The 20,945-nt window shown below is 34.9% G+C and overlaps 2 protein-coding genes across 5 annotated transcripts in view; one reads left to right on the top strand and one right to left on the bottom strand.

The window, feature by feature from the left end:
• Positions 1-20,945, bottom strand: part of LOC139966835 (aspartyl aminopeptidase-like) — a 106,759-nt gene that overhangs the window by 24,819 nt on the left and 60,995 nt on the right. The window lies entirely within an intron of this gene.
• LOC139966825 (uncharacterized) overlaps positions 301-20,945 on the top strand; it is a 34,689-nt gene continuing 14,044 nt past the window's right edge. Inside the window, exons 1-19 of one of the 4 annotated variants that reach the window (XM_071970204.1) lie at positions 301-664; positions 1,400-1,642; positions 2,378-2,620; positions 3,356-3,598; positions 4,334-4,576; positions 5,312-5,554; positions 6,290-6,532; positions 7,267-7,509; positions 8,245-8,487; positions 9,224-9,466; positions 10,181-10,423; positions 11,139-11,381; positions 12,091-12,333; positions 13,049-13,291; positions 14,185-14,427; positions 15,499-15,750; positions 16,352-16,413; positions 17,313-17,466; positions 20,745-20,849. In XM_071970204.1, the coding sequence (XP_071826305.1) occupies positions 316-664; positions 1,400-1,642; positions 2,378-2,620; positions 3,356-3,598; positions 4,334-4,576; positions 5,312-5,554; positions 6,290-6,532; positions 7,267-7,509; positions 8,245-8,487; positions 9,224-9,466; positions 10,181-10,423; positions 11,139-11,381; positions 12,091-12,333; positions 13,049-13,291; positions 14,185-14,427; positions 15,499-15,750; positions 16,352-16,413; positions 17,313-17,466; positions 20,745-20,849 (4,324 nt within the window). In that variant the 5' untranslated portion in view covers positions 301-315. The remainder of the gene's footprint in view (positions 665-1,399; positions 1,643-2,377; positions 2,621-3,355; positions 3,599-4,333; positions 4,577-5,311; positions 5,555-6,289; positions 6,533-7,266; positions 7,510-8,244; positions 8,488-9,223; positions 9,467-10,180; positions 10,424-11,138; positions 11,382-12,090; positions 12,334-13,048; positions 13,292-14,184; positions 14,428-15,498; positions 15,751-16,351; positions 16,414-17,312; positions 17,467-20,744; positions 20,850-20,945) is intronic. The other 3 variants (XM_071970205.1, XM_071970206.1, XM_071970207.1) reach the window with 3 other exon arrangements.

Below are 20,945 nucleotides of genomic sequence, written 5' to 3'. Positions count from 1 at the left end.
AATTGATACTAAGTTTTGGAATGGGCCTTTATGACATTTCAGACTGACCAAAGCTATATTGATAATTAACTTTATTGATGAACAACAAAGCTGTTACCTATACCTATACCCATGATGTTTTACTTCCTTGAATGAAAAATTATAAAGTCAAGTGTTAACCTGTTTTAGACATTCTTCTGGCTTAAAAAACATCATTACTTGTAGATTTAACATTATGTGGCTGACACTTGCAACTGCATTTATTGTCAACATGTTTTTGGACGACATACTATAGCTTTTCTGACCATCAATTTGTTGAATATTCAGCGTTGGACAATGAGCAGTGTCATTTCTTATCAAATCCAAATTGCTAAATCTACAAAAGAATTACATCTAAATACCTTTCTTAGTGAATTTGTCTTATTTTCTTTTACATTTGCAGATGTGACTGACCCTACGGCTAGCTGTCCAGATGATATAACCACTGTTGCTAATCTGAAAGGAGAAACCACTGCTAGAGTTGATTTTGTGCCAGCATGTTCTGACAACATTGACACAGGCATTCAAGCTGATTGTAATGCAACAAACCAAACTGACTTTTCAGTGGGAGAAACAACAGTGAATTGTTCATGTAGAGATTTATCTCAAAATACTGATGAATGTTCTTTCACCGTCACAGTTAAAGGTTAGTTTGAGTGCATTTCTTACATATTGCTAAGAGGTTTTAAAACAAGGTTATCTGAATGCTTCCTTTATAATTGAATCTTTTCTCGAAAGTTTATTTTCCATTATAAATAAAGAACAATAAAAGCCTAGTTTACATGATGGGAGTTTACTAAAAACTATCACAAACAAATGCTTGTATCAATCAACAGAAAATGTTTTGCTAGTTTAACAAGAAGCTAGACTCCATGGCTGATCTGCACAGATCTTACTTACAGATGTGATGTTCTACTTCCTGGACAAAAAATGTTTTCTCATAATCCCTTTCAATCACAAAATTGATACTAAGTTTTGGAATGGGCCTTTATGACATTTCAGACTGACCAAAGCTATATTGATAATTAACTTTATTGATGAACAACAAAGCTGTTACCTATACCTATACCCATGATGTTTTACTTCCTTGAATGAAAAATTATAAAGTCAAGTGTTAACCTGTTTTAGACATTCTTCTGGCTTAAAAAACATCATTACTTGTAGATTTAACATTATGTGGCTGACACTTGCAACTGCATTTATTGTCAACATGTTTTTGGACGACATACTATAGCTTTTCTGACCATCAATTTGTTGAATATTCAGCGTTGGACAATGAGCAGTGTCATTTCTTATCAAATCCAAATTGCTAAATCTACAAAAGAATTACATCTAAATACCTTTCTTAGTGAATTTGTCTTATTTTCTTTTACATTTGCAGATGTGACTGACCCTACGGCTAGCTGTCCAGATGATATAACCACTGTTGCTAATCTGAAAGGAGAAACCACTGCTAGAGTTGATTTTGTGCCAGCATGTTCTGACAACATTGACACAGGCATTCAAGCTGATTGTAATGCAACAAACCAAACTGACTTTTCAGTGGGAGAAACAACAGTGAATTGTTCATGTAGAGATTTATCTCAAAATACTGATGAATGTTCTTTCACCGTCACAGTTAAAGGTTAGTTTTAGTGCATTTCTTACATATTGCTAAGAGGTTTTAAAACAAGGTTATCTGAATGCTTCCTTTATAATTGAATCTTTTCTCGAAAGTTTATTTTCCATTATAAATAAAGAACAATAAAAGCCTAGTTTACATGATGGGAGTTTACTAAAAACTATCACAAACAAATGTTTGTATCAATCAACAGAAAATGTTTTGCTAGTTTAACAAGAAGCTAGACTCCATGGCTGATCTGCACAGATCTTACTTACAGATGTGATGTTCTACTTCCTGGACAAAAAATGTTTTCTCATAATCCCTTTCAATCACAAAATTGATACTAAGTTTTGGAATGGGCCTTTATGACATTTCAGACTGACCAAAGCTATATTGATAATTAACTTTATTGATGAACAACAAAGCTGTTACCTATACCTATACCCATGATGTTTTACTTCCTTGAATGAAAAATTATAAAGTCAAGTGTTAACCTGTTTTAGACATTCTTCTGGCTTAAAAAACATCATTACTTGTAGATTTAACATTATGTGGCTGACACTTGCAACTGCATTTATTGTCAACATGTTTTTGGACGACATACTATAGCTTTTCTGACCATCAATTTGTTGAATATTCAGCGTTGGACAATGAGCAGTGTCATTTCTTATCAAATCCAAATTGCTAAATCTACAAAAGAATTACATCTAAATACCTTTCTTAGTGAATTTGTCTTATTTTCTTTTACATTTGCAGATGTGACTGACCCTACGGCTAGCTGTCCAGATGATATAACCACTGTTGCTAATCTGAAAGGAGAAACCACTGCTAGAGTTGATTTTGTGCCAGCATGTTCTGACAACATTGACACAGGCATTCAAGCTGATTGTAATGCAACAAACCAAACTGACTTTTCAGTGGGAGAAACAACAGTGAATTGTTCATGTAGAGATTTATCTCAAAATACTGATGAATGTTCTTTCACCGTCACAGTTAAAGGTTAGTTTGAGTGCATTTCTTACATATTGCTAAGAGGTTTTAAAACAAGGTTATCTGAATGCTTCCTTTATAATTGAATCTTTTCTCGAAAGTTTATTTTCCATTATAAATAAAGAACAATAAAAGCCTAGTTTACATGATGGGAGTTTACTAAAAACTATCACAAACAAATGCTTGTATCAATCAACAGAAAATGTTTTGCTAGTTTAACAAGAAGCTAGACTCCATGGCTGATCTGCACAGATCTTACTTACAGATGTGATGTTCTACTTCCTGGACAAAAAATGTTTTCTCATAATCCCTTTCAATCACAAAATTGATACTAAGTTTTGGAATGGGCCTTTATGACATTTCAGACTGACCAAAGCTATATTGATAATTAACTTTATTGATGAACAACAAAGCTGTTACCTATACCTATACCCATGATGGTTTACTTCCTTGAATGAAAAATTATAAAGTCAAGTGTTAACCTGTTTTAGACATTCTTCTGGCTTAAAAAACATCATTACTTGTAGATTTAACATTATGTGGCTGACACTTGCAACTGCATTTATTGTCAACATGTTTTTGGACGACATACTATAGCTTTTCTGACCATCAATTTGTTGAATATTCAGCGTTGGACAATGAGCAGTGTCATTTCTTATCAAATCCAAATTGCTAAATCTACAAAAGAATTACATCTAAATACCTTTCTTAGTGAATTTGTCTTATTTTCTTTTACATTTGCAGATGTGACTGACCCTACGGCTAGCTGTCCAGATGATATAACCACTGTTGCTAATCTGAAAGGAGAAACCACTGCTAGAGTTGATTTTGTGCCAGCATGTTCTGACAACATTGACACAGGCATTCAAGCTGATTGTAATGCAACAAACCAAACTGACTTTTCAGTGGGAGAAACAACAGTGAATTGTTCATGTAGAGATTTATCTCAAAATACTGATGAATGTTCTTTCACCGTCACAGTTAAAGGTTAGTTTGAGTGCATTTCTTACATATTGCTAAGAGGTTTTAAAACAGGGTTATCTGAATGCTTCCTTTATAATTGAATCTTTTCTCGAAAGTTTATTTTCCATTATAAATAAAGAACAATAAAAGCCTAGTTTACATGATGGGAGTTTACTAAAAACTATCACAAACAAATGCTTGTATCAATCAACAGAAAATGTTTTGCTAGTTTAACAAGAAGCTAGACTCCATGGCTGATCTGCACAGATCTTACTTACAGATGTGATGTTCTACTTCCTGGACAAAAAATGTTTTCTCATAATCCCTTTCAATCACAAAATTGATACTAAGTTTTGGAATGGGCCTTTATGACATTTCAGACTGACCAAAGCTATATTGATAATTAACTTTATTGATGAACAACAAAGCTGTTACCTATACCTATACCCATGATGTTTTACTTCCTTGAATGAAAAATTATAAAGTCAAGTGTTAACCTGTTTTAGACATTCTTCTGGCTTAAAAAACATCATTACTTGTAGATTTAACATTATGTGGCTGACACTTGCAACTGCATTTATTGTCAACATGTTTTTGGACGACATACTATAGCTTTTCTGACCATCAATTTGTTGAATATTCAGCGTTGGACAATGAGCAGTGTCATTTCTTATCAAATCCAAATTGCTAAATCTACAAAAGAATTACATCTAAATACCTTTCTTAGTGAATTTGTCTTATTTTCTTTTACATTTGCAGATGTGACTGACCCTACGGCTAGCTGTCCAGATGATATAACCACTGTTGCTAATCTGAAAGGAGAAACCACTGCTAGAGTTGATTTTGTGCCAGCATGTTCTGACAACATTGACACAGGCATTCAAGCTGATTGTAATGCAACAAACCAAACTGACTTTTCAGTGGGAGAAACAACAGTGAATTGTTCATGTAGAGATTTATCTCAAAATACTGATGAATGTTCTTTCACCGTCACAGTTAAAGGTTAGTTTTAGTGCATTTCTTACATATTGCTAAGAGGTTTTAAAACAAGGTTATCTGAATGCTTCCTTTATAATTGAATCTTTTCTCGAAAGTTTATTTTCCATTATAAATAAAGAACAATAAAAGCCTAGTTTACATGATGGGAGTTTACTAAAAACTATCACAAACAAATGTTTGTATCAATCAACAGAAAATGTTTTGCTAGTTTAACAAGAAGCTAGACTCCATGGCTGATCTGCACAGATCTTACTTACAGATGTGATGTTCTACTTCCTGGACAAAAAATGTTTTCTCATAATCCCTTTCAATCACAAAATTGATACTAAGTTTTGGAATGGGCCTTTATGACATTTCAGACTGACCAAAGCTATATTGATAATTAACTTTATTGATGAACAACAAAGCTGTTACCTATACCTATACCCATGATGTTTTACTTCCTTGAATGAAAAATTATAAAGTCAAGTGTTAACCTGTTTTAGACATTCTTCTGGCTTAAAAAACATCATTACTTGTAGATTTAACATTATGTGGCTGACACTTGCAACTGCATTTATTGTCAACATGTTTTTGGACGACATACTATAGCTTTTCTGACCATCAATTTGTTGAATATTCAGCGTTGGACAATGAGCAGTGTCATTTCTTATCAAATCCAAATTGCTAAATCTACAAAAGAATTACATCTAAATACCTTTCTTAGTGAATTTGTCTTATTTTCTTTTACATTTGCAGATGTGACTGACCCTACGGCTAGCTGTCCAGATGATATAACCACTGTTGCTAATCTGAAAGGAGAAACCACTGCTAGAGTTGATTTTGTGCCAGCATGTTCTGACAACATTGACACAGGCATTCAAGCTGATTGTAATGCAACAAACCAAACTGACTTTTCAGTGGGAGAAACAACAGTGAATTGTTCATGTAGAGATTTATCTCAAAATACTGATGAATGTTCTTTCACCGTCACAGTTAAAGGTTAGTTTGAGTGCATTTCTTACATATTGCTAAGAGGTTTTAAAACAAGGTTATCTGAATGCTTCCTTTATAATTGAATCTTTTCTCGAAAGTTTATTTTCCATTATAAATAAAGAACAATAAAAGCCTAGTTTACATGATGGGAGTTTACTAAAAACTATCACAAACAAATGCTTGTATCAATCAACAGAAAATGTTTTGCTAGTTTAACAAGAAGCTAGACTCCATGGCTGATCTGCACAGATCTTACTTACAGATGTGATGTTCTACTTCCTGGACAAAAAATGTTTTCTCATAATCCCTTTCAATCACAAAATTGATACTAAGTTTTGGAATGGGCCTTTATGACATTTCAGACTGACCAAAGCTATATTGATAATTAACTTTATTGATGAACAACAAAGCTGTTACCTATACCTATACCCATGATGTTTTACTTCCTTGAATGAAAAATTATAAAGTCAAGTGTTAACCTGTTTTAGACATTCTTCTGGCTTAAAAAACATCATTACTTGTAGATTTAACATTATGTGGCTGACACTTGCAACTGCATTTATTGTCAACATGTTTTTGGACGACATACTATAGCTTTTCTGACCATCAATTTGTTGAATATTCAGCGTTGGACAATGAGCAGTGTCATTTCTTATCAAATCCAAATTGCTAAATCTACAAAAGAATTACATCTAAATACCTTTCTTAGTGAATTTGTCTTATTTTCTTTTACATTTGCAGATGTGACTGACCCTACGGCTAGCTGTCCAGATGATATAACCACTGTTGCTAATCTGAAAGGAGAAACCACTGCTAGAGTTGATTTTGTGCCAGCATGTTCTGACAACATTGACACAGGCATTCAAGCTGATTGTAATGCAACAAACCAAACTGACTTTTCAGTGGGAGAAACAACAGTGAATTGTTCATGTAGAGATTTATCTCAAAATACTGATGAATGTTCTTTCACCGTCACAGTTAAAGGTTAGTTTGAGTGCATTTCTTACATATTGCTAAGAGGTTTTAAAACAAGGTTATCTGAATGCTTCCTTTATAATTGAATCTTTTCTCGAAAGTTTATTTTCCATTATAAATAAAGAACAATAAAAGCCTAGTTTACATGATGGGAGTTTACTAAAAACTATCACAAACAAATGCTTGTATCAATCAACAGAAAATGTTTTGCTAGTTTAACAAGAAGCTAGACTCCATGGCTGATCTGCACAGATCTTACTTACAGATGTGATGTTCTACTTCCTGGACAAAAAATGTTTTCTCATAATCCCTTTCAATCACAAAATTGATACTAAGTTTTGGAATGGGCCTTTATGACATTTCAGACTGACCAAAGCTATATTGATAATTAACTTTATTGATGAACAACAAAGCTGTTACCTATACCTATACCCATGATGTTTTACTTCCTTGAATGAAAAATTATAAAGTCAAGTGTAAACCTGTTTAGACATTCTTCTGGCTTAAAAAACATCATTACTTGTAGATTTAACATTATGTGGCTGACACTTGCAACTGCATTTATTGTCAACATGTTTTTGGACGACATACTATAGCTTTTCTGACCATCAATTTGTTGAATATTCAGCGTTGGACAATGAGCAGTGTCATTTCTTATCAAATCCAAATTGCTAAATCTACAAAAGAATTACATCTAAGTACCTTTCTTAGTGAATTTGTCTTATTTTCTTTTACATTTGCAGATGTGACTGACCCTACGGCTAGCTGTCCAGATGATATAACCACTGTTGCTAATCTGAAAGGAGAAACCACTGCTAGAGTTGATTTTGTGCCAGCATGTTCTGACAACATTGACACAGGCATTCAAGCTGATTGTAATGCAACAAACCAAACTGACTTTTCAGTGGGAGAAACAACAGTGAATTGTTCATGTAGAGATTTATCTCAAAATACTGATGAATGTTCTTTCACCGTCACAGTTAAAGGTTAGTTTGAGTGCATTTCTTACATATTGCTAAGAGGTTTTAAAACAAGGTTATCTGAATGCTTCCTTTATAATTGAATCTTTTCTCGAAAGTTTATTTTCCATTATAAATAAAGAACAATAAAAGCCTAGTTTACATGATGGGAGTTTACTAAAAACTATCACAAACAAATGCTTGTATCAATCAACAGAAAATGTTTGGCCAGTTTAACAAGAAGCTAGACTCCATGGCTGATCTGCACAGATCTTACCTACAGCTGTGATGTTCTACTTCCTTGACCAAAAATGTGTTCTTATACTCCCTTTCAAACACAAAATTGATACTAAGTATTGGAATGGGCTTTTATGACATTTCAGACTGACTAAAGCTATATTGATAATTAACTTTATTGATGAACAACAAAGCTGTTACCTATACCTATACCCATGATGTTTTACTTCCTTGAATGAAAAATTGTTAGATCAAGTGCTAACCTGTTTTAGACATTCTTCTGGCTTGGAAAAACATCATTACTTGTAGATTTAACATTATGTGGCTGACACTTGCAACTGCATTTATTGGCAACATCTTTTGGACGACAAACTATAGTTTTTCTGACCATCAATTTGTTAAATATTAGGCGTTGAACAATGAGCAGTGACATTTCTTATCACCTCCCAATGGTTAAATCTACAAAAGAATTGAATCTAAACACATTTTCTAGTTAATTTGACTTATTTTCTTTTATATTTGCAGATGTGACTGACCCTACGGCTAGATGTCCAGATAATATAACCACTGTTGCTAATCTGCAAGGAGAAACCATTGCTAGAGTTGATTTTGTGCCAGCATGTTCTGACAACATTGACACAGGCATTGAAGCTGCTTGTAATGCAACAAACCAAACTGACTTTTCAGTGGGAGTAACAACAGTGAATTGTTCATGTAGAGATTTTTCTCAAAATACTGATGAATGTTCTTTTTCCGTCACAGTCAAAGGTTAGTTTGAGTGAATTTCTTACATATTGCTAAAAGGTTTAAAAACAAGGTTATCTGAATGCTTCCTCTTTAATTGATTCTTTTCTCGAAAGTTTATTTTCCATTATAAATAAAGAACAATAAAAGCCTAGTTTACATGATGGGAATTTACTGAAAACTATCACAAACAAATGCTTGTATCAATCAACAGAAAATGTTTGGCTAGTTTAACAAGAAGCTAGACTCCATGGCTGATCTGTACAGATCTTACTTACAGATGAGATGTTCTACTTCCTTGACCAAAAATGTGTTCTTATACTCCCTTTCAATCACAAAAGTGATACTAAGTATTGGAATGGGCCTTTATGACATTTCAGTCTGACCAAAGCTATACTGATAATAACTTTATTGATGAACAACAAAGCTGTTACCTATACCTATACCCATGATGGTTTACTTCCTTGAATAACAAAATGTGAAGACAAGTGTTAACCAGTTTTGGACATTCTTTTGGCTTGGTAAAAACATCATTACTAGTAGATTTATTAATGTGTGGCTGACACTTGCAACTGCATTTATTGGTAACATCTTTTGAATGACATACTATAGCTTTTCTGATCCTCATTTTGCTGACAATTTAGAGTTAGACAATGAGCAATATTATTTCTGAACTCCTTCCAATAGTTAAATCTACTGTACTATCACATCTGAGTACATTTGCTAGTTAACCTTTTTAGTCTGCTTTTATAATTTAAAGATGTGTCTCATCTTACGGCTAGCTGTCCAAATGATATAAACACTGATGCTAATCTGCAAGAAGGAACCACTGCAAGAGTTGATTTTGTGGCATCATGTTCTGACAACAGTGACACTGGCATTGAAGCTGCTTGTAATGCAACAAACCAAACTGAATTTTCGGTGGGAGTAACAACAGTGAATTGTTCATGTAGAGATTTTTCTCAAAATACTGATGAATGTTCTTTCACCATCACAGTTAAAGGTTAGTTTGAGTGAATTTCTTACATATTGCTAAGTAGTTTTAGTACAAAGTTATCTGAATGCTTCCTTTATAATTGAATCTTTTCTCGAAAGTTTATTTTCCATAATAAAAAAGAACGTTGAAAGCCTAGTTCAATTGATGGGAAGTTACCGAAACCTATCTCGGACAAATGCTTGTATCAATTAAGCACAAGATAAGGCTAGTTTGGCAACAAGCTTAACTCCGTGGCTGATCTGCACAGATCTTACTACACATGTAATGTTCTACTTCGTTGACAAAAAAAAATCTCTTCTTATGCCCTTACAAACACAAAAATTTGATCTCTGCTGGCTTTTATCAAATTTCAAGTGAACAAAGCCATTGTAACGTTTGATCTTCTGAACTAACAGCAGTTGTTACCTACACCAATGGTGTTTTACTTCCTTGATTGAAAAGTTGTAAACACCGGTGTAAACCAATTTTGAACATTCTTCCAGCTTAGATTATCATTACTGGCATATTTTGTGATATGTGGCTGACACTTGCAACTGCGCCTATTGTCAACATGTTTTGAACGACATACTATAGCTTTTCTGACCATCAATTTGTTGAATATTAAGCGTTGCACAATGAGCAGTGTCATTTCTTATCACCTATCGATGGTTAATTCTTCAAAAGAAATACATCTAAATAGATTTTTTAGTTAATTTGGGTTATTTTGTTTTATATTTGCAGATGTGACTCACCCTACGGCTAGCTGTCCAAATGATATAAACAGTGCTGCAAATCTGCACAGAGGAACCACTGCTAGAGTTGATTTTTTTACATTATGTTCTGATAACATTGACACAGGCATTGAAGCTGCTTGTAATGCAACAAACCAAACTGAATTTTCAGTGGGAGTAACAACAGTGAATTGTTCATGTAGAGATTTTTCTCAAAATACTGATGAATGTTCTTTCACCGTTACAGTCAAAGGTTAGTTTGAGTGAATTTCTTACATATTGCTAAAAGGTTTAAAAACAAGGTCATCTGAATGCTTCCTTTATAATTGAATCTTTTCTGGAAGGTTTTTTACCATTATAAATAAAGAACATTGAAAGCCTACTTCAATTGATAAGAAGTTACCGAAACCTATCACGGACAAATGCTTGTATCAATTAAGCACAAGATAAGGCTACTTTTGCAAGAAGCTTATCTCCGTGGCTGATCTGCACAGATCTTACTTACACATGTGATATTCTACTTCTTTGACCAAAAATCTCTTCTTATTCCCCATTTCAAACACGAAAATTGATCTCTGCTGGCTTTTATCAAATTTCAAGTGACCAAACCTATCGTAACGTTTGTTCTTCTGAACTAACAGCAGTTGTTACCTACACCAATGGTGTTTTACTTCCTTGATTGAAAAGATGTAAACACCGGTGTAAACCAATTTTGAACATTCTTCCAGCTTAGAACATCATTACTGGCATATTTTGTGATATATGGCTGACACCTGCAACTGCGCCTATTGTCAACATGTTTTGGACGACACATACTATAGCTTTTCTGACCTTAAATTTGTTGAATATTCAGCGTTGGACAATGAGCAGTGTCATTTCTTATCACCTCCCAATAGTAAAATCTACAAAAGAATTACATCTAAATAGATTTTCTAGTTAATTTGGGTTATTTTGTTTTATATTTGCAGACGTGACTCACCCTACGGCTAGCTGTCCAGATGATATAGACACTGATGCAAATATGCAAGAAGGAACCATTGCTAGAGTTGATTTTGTGCCAGCATGTTCTGACAACATTGACACAGGCATTGAAGCTGCTTGTAATGCAACAAACCAAACTGAATTTTCTGTGGGAGTAACAACAGTGAATTGTTCATGTAGAGATTTTTCTCAAAATACTGATGAATGTTCTTTCACCGTTACAGTCAAAGGTTAGTTTGAGTGAATTTCTTACATATTGCTAAAAGGTTTTAAAAAAGGGGTTATCTTAATGCTTCCTTTATAATTGAATCTTTTCTGGAAAGTTTTTTACCATTATAAATAAAGAACATTGAAAGCCTACTTCAATTGATAAGAAGTTACGGAAACCTATCACGGACAAATGATTGTATCAATTAACCACAAGATAAGGCTAGTTTTGCAACAAGCTTAACTACGTGGCTGATCTACACAGATCTTACTAAAAACATGTGATATTCTACTTCTTTGACCAAAAATTCTTCTTATTCCCCTTTTCAAACACAAAAATTGATCTCTGCTTGCCTTTATCAAATTTCAAGTGACCAAAGCTATTGTAACGTTTGATCTTCTGAACTAACAGCAGTTGTTACCTACACCAATAGTTACTTCCTTGATTAAAAAGTTTTAAACAACGGTGTAAACCAATTTTGAACATTCTTCTAGCTTACAACATCATTACTGGCATAAGATGTGATATATGGCTGACACTTCCAACTGCGCCTTTGTCAACATGTTTTGGGCGACATACTATAGCTTTTCTGACCATCAATTTGTTGAATATTAAGCGTTGGACAATGAGCAGTGTCATTTCTTATCACCTCCCGATGGTTAATTCTTCAAAAGAATTACATCTGAATACACTTTGTAGTTAATTTATCTTATTTTCTTTTATATTTGCAGATGTGACTAACCCCACGGCTAGCTGTCCAAATGATATAAACACTGATGCAAATCGGCAAGAAGGAACCATTGCTAGAGTTGATTTTGTGCCATCATGTTCTGACAACATTGACACAGGCATTGAAGCTGCTTGTAATGCAACAAACCAAAGTGAATTTCCAGTGGGAGTAACAACAGTGATTTGTTCATGTAGAGATTTTTCTCAAAATACTGATGAATGTTCTTTCACCGTCACAGTTAAAGGTTAGTTTGAGTGAATTTCTTACATATTGCTAAAAGGTTTAAAAACAAGGTCATCTGAATGCTTCCTTTATAATTGAATCTTTTCTCGTAAGTCTATTTCCATTATAAATAAAGAACATTGAAAGCCTACTTCAATTGATGAGAAGTTACGGAAACCTATCACGGACAAATGCTTGTATCAATTAAGCACAAGATAAGGCTAGTTTCGCAAGAAGCTTAACTCCGTGGCTGATCTGCACAGATCTTACTTACACATGTGATGTTCTACTTCTTTGACCAAAAATCTCTTCTTATACCCCCTTTCAAACACAAAACTTGATCTCTGCTGGCCTTTATCAATTTTCAAGTGACCAAGGCTATTGTAACGTTTGATCTTCTGAACTAACAGCAGTTGTTACCTACACCAATGGTGTTTTACTTCCTTGATTGAAAAGTTTTAAACACCGGTGTAAACCAATTTTGAACATTCTTCCAGCTTAGAACATCATTTCCGGCATATTTTGTGAAATTTGGCTGACACTTGCAACTGCGCCTATTGTCAACATGTTTTTGGACGACATACTATAGCTTTTCTGACCATCAATTTGTTTAATATTCAGCGTTGGACAATGAGCAGTGTCATTTTTTTATCACCTCCCAATAGTTAAATCTACACAGGAATTACATCTTAATACATTTTTTAGTTTATTTGTCTTATTTTCTTTTATATTTGCAGATGTGACTCACCCTACGGCTAGCTGTCCAAATGATATAAACACTGATGCAAATCGGCAGGAAGGAACCACTGCTAGAGTTGATTTTGTGCCATCATGTTTTGACAACATTGACACAGGCATTCAAGCTGCTTGTAATGCAACAAGCCAAAGTGAATTTCCAGTGGGAGCAACAACAGTGACTTGTTCTTGTGAAGATTTGTCTCAAAATACTGATGAATGTTCTTTCACTGTCACAGTTAAAGGTTAGTTCGAAGAATACCCTTAGTATTGCAAAAATTATTAATAAAAATAACCTACCTGAATGCTTCCTGTTATATTGATTTTTTTCTCAATAGTTTAATTCCATTATAAATGGAGACCATTACAAGCCTAGTTTATTTGAAGGGAAGATACTGAAAGCTACCACGGAAAAATGCTTGTATTAATTAAGACACCAGAAATATGTTTGTCTAGTTTTGAAAGAAGCTAAACTCTGTGGATGATCTGCACAGATCTTACCTACACAAGTGACTTTTTACTTCCTAGACCACAAATTTCTTCTTATTGCCACTTTTGAACACAAAAATTGATCTTTATTGGTCCTTATCAAATTTTAAGTGACCAAAGCTATTGTAACGTTTGATCCTATTTCTGAACTGACTGCATTTGTTACCTACACAAATGATGTTCTTCTTCCTTGACCAAAACTTGTCGTCTTATGCTCCCTTTCAGACACAAACATTTGTGCAAATTATTGGAATGGGCCTTAATGAAATATCAGAATGACCAAAGCTATATTAATGATTAACTTCATTGGTAGGAACAAAGCTGTTACCTTTACCCATGGTGCTGTACTTCTTTGACTAAAAAGTTGTGAAGACCTGTGTAAATTATTTTTGGACATTCTTCAGGCCTAAAAGAAAACATCAAGACTAGTAGATTTTTTATATGTGGTTCACAGCTGCAACTGCATTTATTGCCAACATGTTATAGACGAAATGCTATTGCTTTTGTGACCATCAATTTGTAGATATTTAGCGTCGGACAACGAGCAGTTTCATTTGATATAACCTTTTCCATAACTTAAATATACGGTGGAATAACATCTGAGTACATTTGCTAGTTAATCTTTCTTATTTTCTTTTATAACTTGAAGATGTGACTCACCCTACGGCTAGTTGTCCACATAATATAGATAATGGTGTAAGACTACAAAAAGGAAACACTGCAAGAGTTGATTTTTTGGCATCATGTTCTGACAACATTGACACAGACATTCAAGCTTCTTGTAATGCAACAAGCCAAAGTGAATTTCCAGTGGGAGTAACGACAGTGACTTGTTCTTGTAAAGATTTGTCACAAAATACTGATGAATGTTCTTTCACAATCACAGTTAAAGGTTAGTTTGAGAGAATTTCTTACATATTGTGAAGAATTTACATTAAGGTTATCTGAAATGCTTGCTGTTAAATTGAGTCTTGTTTTGCTAGTAACATTCCAATGGAAATAAAGAACAGTAAAACCCTATTTTTATAGGAAGTTACTGAAAACTATTACGGAAAAATGCGTGTATTATTAAAGCACCAGTTAAGGTTAGTTTGCCAAGAAGCTTAACTCAGTGGCTGATCTGCACAGATCTTACCTACATATGTTATGTTCTACTTCATCGCCCAAAAATGTCTTCCTATGCTCCCTGTCAAACACAAAAATTGATACAAAGTATGAGAATGGTGTATATTATTATTATTATTATTACACGAGATTTATATAGCGCCTTATTCAATTAAAAAATTGCTCTAAAGCGCTTTACAGCAAAAGATAAAAAATTTGTTAAAAGTTAAAAAGGATATAAAAGTTAAGATTGTATAGAAAAATAGAAATATTAAAACATAAATAGAAAAATAAATAGAAAAATTATGACTAAAATACAATAATAACACCTAAAATAAGTATGTACAGCAAGTAAAAAATAAGTACATTAATCTGTGTTGGCAGCTCTGAAAAACAGTGTTTTAAGTAATTTCTTGAATTACGTTAAGTCTATATTAATATTGCATATGTCCTGGGGTAAGTTATTCCATAATGTGGCAGCAGTATAATCAAAACGTTTAAATTCATATGTATATTACATTTCATACTGACCAAAAGCTATATTAATGTATGACTTTATCGGTGAAGAGTAAAGTTGTGATCTGTTTCTTATTTGAAAGAAAATCTGTGTAAACTTGTTTTGAACATGAACCAGAAAACATTTATCCTGCTGTGAAACATAAGATTGTATTCTTCATTATGTTTGGTGATGCTTACTAAATCATGAAGTTTCTAATGTCGAAACAACCTCCCAATTACTACATTCTTATGAGCTGTTTACACTTGCTGTTGGGTGGTGTTGAGAGAAAAGATTTGTTTGTTTTAAATCTAGCAAAAACAGAGAAAATTTAACTGATTATATTATATTCCTCGTTAAAAGATCCTCCCAAAATTCAAGAGGAACTCATGGAGAAGAAATTTTACCCTCTGAAGTTGGGCAAGTCGTTCGATTTATCGTGCGATGCAAAGAACGCTGACTCGATATCGTGGACGAGAGTGGGGACTAACAAACCTGTAAGTGGTGGAAAAGAACTTATTTTCAACGTGAGCTTTGTTAATCAAGGGAGCTATGTGTGTACAGCAATCGGCACCACGACCGTAAAGAGTGAGCCTCAGGTCTTGGTCATTAGTGGTAAGGGAACTACTCGTTCGATTTTCTGTCTGATGATATAAAAAAATATATATTTACAAGCAGATTGTTACGTATGCTTTTTTAACAAAGAACATATATCTTCAAATAGTTTCAATCTTATTATTCAATGATAGTCATATGGTAGAGTAAGGGCATACGTCTTGCCCTACAACGCTTTATTTAGCTGAGGTTTGATTGTGGTGGTAAGTTCAACAAGCACTTTTAATATAGAATGGCGTAGCGATGAGGTTTGTTCGAGGCACAATAACCACACATTTGTAAGGGCATGCCTGTTATTCAAATATTACTAGTGAAACTTAATCAGCTCATTTAGACTACATTAAAATTCCAAGCCAATATTCCAAGTTAACACATCACATAAAGTAATTGATTCACCATGAATGAAGAGAAACTGAATATACAAATCCTTGTCGTTATAGTCTTTATGTCAAACTGTATAAACTGACAGCTGCTTGTATTTGTACCAGTTAACCTCACCACTGCAAGTGACACACATTCACATGAACATTTTGAAAAATTGGTACAATGGTTAAAAAGGAAGATAGAAATATAAACAAATGTTTTGTGATTTTCTTCAAAGATTACTTGAAATTCACTCTATCGGTATTCAACCAACCGATTGATCCCACCATCAATAGCACGGTACGTATATTCTATTATTCTTTTGAACTGTGGAAACAAAACGAAACAACGTAACTTGATAACCACGAAAATTACTGCAATTTCTCCTAAATGGAAATGGATCGAGAGCTTAGTGTTTGATTTACATAACGCGAGAGCTTAGTGTTTGATTTACATAACGAGGGAGTATCTTCAAAAAACATGATGTAAGTACTTGGTGAGAGTATCTGGTTTAAGATACAATGGGAGAGTGGAGGAATATAGGGTTGAAATCAGTACTGGGTGTATAAAGGTATCCAGCATATACTGGTATCTTCAGGGGCGTCGGAACTATTTTTGATTGGTACGGCAGATCAGAGTGTGACCATCTATCATAATTATCGGGGGGACGTTTGGTAGGTCAAACTACGCTACGCGCCACCATGGTTGGCGCGTAGCGTAATGGCGAAAATTTTGAAAAAATGCCTCCCAGATGGAAAGAAATGGCACTTCCCGAGCTTGTGTGTTCTCCCTTGTTTGTGTTTGTACCCGATTAATCTCCTGAAACACATTTTTTAAGTATGTTTCATTTTGGTTCTTTATTTTTTGCCATTTTTTTCTTAGTCCTACTGTCTTTCTTTTTGCGCCGTGAATATTGGTCCGGCGTTCGCCGGACCTGCCCTACCGGCTCCGACGCTCTTGATCTTGCATGGTTTTATAATGGTATCTGGCATGGTTTCTACTGGAACTGGCATGGCTTTATAATGGTCTCAAGCATAGTTTTATAGTGGTATATGGCATGGTGAAAATATGGTATCTGGCGTGGTTTTATAATCAGATATTGGGATCTAGAATATGTTGAGAGAGGTCATAATTGGACTACATTGGATCACTTCAGCAACTAGGTTAACAATTTTAACCCTCCACATTTCATTTTGTAGTTGGTAAACGAAGGTTATCACGTGACGCAAGCAGCTGACTCATCAAAGAGCTTCATCTACAAGAAACGAAGTACAGACGAAGTTGACTATAACGTTGTACACAACTTGACTCAGATTCTAGACAAATGGGAGGACTGGAATATTACAATAAACTGTGAGTCTACCAAATGATTGATAGCTTCAGCTCGACTGTCTACTTAAACTTAAAATTTGGTTGACATTCTTCTTGCCCGCGTAAGTTGGCCTACTAAGTTTGGAACTTTGAATGCATGAGTTGTCATGCAATACGTGTGTCGGGAAGAAAGAAGTAAGGGATGAGGCGAGTGATGACAATGATTTTATCCAATTGTTATGTATATAGAGCGAAGGATACCACTCTTACCTGTGTTTTGTGTGTGTAGCAAACTGTAGCATACATTGCATCAAATTATCATAACGAGAGCAGCTGGGCCCAATGGGGATAGCACACAGTGTATCAAATGATCATAACGAGAGCAAAGCCTAATGCGGATAGCATACTGTATCAACTGATCGTAACTAGAGCAGGGTCCAATAGGGACAGCATACAGTGTATCAAATAATCGTAGCGAGAGCAGGGCCCAATGGGGATAGTTGAATTGTTTTCATTTAATTTTTTTAATTTTTGTTGTATAACAACATAAGCATGGCATATGACATAGAAGGATATAATAAACAAAACTTGTGCAAGGAAGTGTACTAAAAAACCCTATAGGGCTTGTCGGGTAGTGACACTCCCTGAAAAAATACATAACTTTACAGATAGAAAAGAGAACCAAAAAAACTACAATACAAAACAGAACCACCCTTTCCTCTCCCTTCCCTCACCCCCCCCCCCCCAGTTTCAGTCGCAGTTCTAGTACATGTTGATGAAGTGCTTTTGTAAGCTTTTTCTAAAAGAAACTAAAGAAGGCATCGCCTTTAAAGTGAATGGTAGGGGATTCCAAAGTGCGATGGCCTTATGATGTAAGCTATTTTTAGAGAAATTGTTGTGACATTGTCTTGGGTGCAGGTAATCAGCTTGCCTAGTATTGTGAGCGTGGATGTTTGAGTTTTGTGTAAAGAAGGCATTCAGAGTATCTGGTAGCATTTCGTGTAGTGAACGATAAAAAAAAGGAGGACATTGAGACTGACCAGATCAGTAAGCTTCAGTAAATTCAGAGACTTAAATAACACGTTTGTGTGATCCCTTAAGTGAGAGAAAGTAATATGTCTGATCGCTCTTTTCTGTAAAATAGTTAGCTTATTTAACAAAAGATTACTTGTGCCAAACCAAATGATACAACAATAAGTCAAGTATGGTAGTACTAGTGTTTGACCTTAGAAACCTTAGAACGTTCCTAGGAAGGGTGTGTTTAAGTTTTTACAAGATGCCTACGCCTTTTGCGACAAGAGAGGGAATATGGCTAATGTGCTCACGCCAAGTGAGCTTGGAGTCTATAAAAACACCTAAGAATTTTAAGAAATCAACCTTGTGCAGTGGTTTACCATTTACATAAATATTAAAGTTAGCCATAACCCTATTAGCATTGAAGACGATATACTTTGTTTTATCAATATTAAGGGATAGCTTACTTGCTGAAAACCAATCTGTGCAAGTGCATAAATCATTACAAACGGTTTGTTGCAGACGTTCATAGTTGTTATCAGAAAGAAAATATTTGTATCATCGGCAAACAACACAATAGAAGCTTTAGAGGAGATTTTACCAATATCATTCATATATACAATGAAAAGCTAGGAGGATAGAACCTTGAGGTACACCACACTGTATATTTAAAACATCAGAACTTTTACCCTGATAAAAATAGTATACAGTGCAATAAATGATATTAACGAGAGCAGGGCCCAATGGGGATAGCATAGTATATGTAGTGAACGTAACGAGAACAGGGCCCACTTGGGATAGCATAAAGTGTATCAATATTCGTAACTAGAGCAGGGCCTTTGGGGATAACAGACAGTGTATCAAATGATCGTGACGATTATGTATGTAGGGCCCAAATGGGATAGCATACAGTGTATTAAATCATCGCAACTAGGGCAGGGCCCTTGGGGGAATAGCATACTAGTATCGAATGATCGTAACTAGAGCAGGGCCCAATCGGGATGACATAAACAGTGTCAAATAATCGTAACTAGGGCAAGGCCAATGCAGATAGCAAACAATGTTTTTAAAATGATCTTAACGAGAGCAGGGCCCAATGGGGATAGCATAGTCTATGTAGTGAACGTAACGAGAACATGGTCCAATTGAGATAGCATAAAGTTTATCAAATGATCGTAACTAGAGCAGGGCCTTTGGGGATAGCATACAGTGTATCAAATGATCGTGACGAGAGCAGGGCCTAATGCATGGGGATAGCATACAGTGTTTGAAGTGAACGTAACAAGAACAGGGCCCAAAGGGGATAGCATACAGTGTATTAAATGATCGCAACTAGGGCAGGACCCATTGGGGAATAGCATACTAGTATCGAATGATCGTAGCTAGAGCAGGGCCCAATCGGGATACCATACAATGTATCAAATAATCGTAACTAGGGCAAGGCTAATGCAGATAGCATACAATGTTTTTAAAATGATCGTAACGAGAGCAGGTCCTTATGGGGATAGCAAACAATGTATCAAATGATCATAGTAAGAGCAGGGCCCAATAAGGATAGCATACAGTGTATCAAATGATTTAACTAGACCAGGGCCCAATGGGGATAGCATTGTGTATGAAGTGAACGTAACGAGAGCAGGACCCAATGAGGATAGCATACAGTGTATCAAGTAGTCGTAACGAGGGCAGGGCCCAATGGGGGATAGCATAAAACTATCGAATGATCTTAACTAGATCAGGGCCCAATCGGGATACCATACAATGTATCAAATAGTCGTAACGAGGGCAGGGCCCAATGGGTATAGCATACAGTGTTTCAAATAATCTTAACTAGAATCAAGGCGCAATGGGATAGTATAATCTATCAAATAATCGTAAATAGGACAGGGCCCAAATGGAGAAAGCATACAATGTATCAAATGATCGTAGTGAGAGCAGGGCCTAATGGGTATAGCATACAGTGTATCAAATTATTTTAACTAGACCAGGGCCCAATGGGAATAGCATAGTGTATGAAGTGATGGTAACTAGAGCAGGGCCCAATGGGGATAGCATACAGTGTATCAAATGATCATAACGATAGCAGGGCCAAATGGGGATAGCATACATTGTATCAATTAATAGTTAATCGTGCCCGACCTTTCCCTTCTATCAAGTTTGCTAGTATTTACATGCAGATTAGAGCCACAAACTTTTTATTAGTGTCACGACTTAGATAAAGTAACGTATAAATCTTAACACACCTACCAAAAAAAAGTTGCGGGCAATTAGACATTTAACGTTATATCTAACATCTCTTTACGCAGCTTACTGTAAAGAAGGGTCCGTTGATACTGATTACGGCAGAATAGAATTTCCTAACACGTTCCTTGGTATAAATGCGAATTCATCACAAATGTCTTTGACATCAGGTAAGTTAGACATTAGTTGATTATTCTTCTGCATAATTGGTATGTTCTTCTGATATTTTGTGCAATGATTCTCGCGGAATATCTTGTGTTACTGTT

The sequence above is a fragment of the Apostichopus japonicus genome, chromosome 4 (genome assembly GCF_037975245.1).
Source record: "Apostichopus japonicus isolate 1M-3 chromosome 4, ASM3797524v1, whole genome shotgun sequence".
NCBI lineage: Eukaryota > Metazoa > Echinodermata > Holothuroidea > Aspidochirotida > Stichopodidae > Apostichopus > Apostichopus japonicus.
The sequence above is the reverse complement of the archived record's forward strand: the minus strand, read 5'-3'. Positions and strand labels throughout refer to the sequence as shown.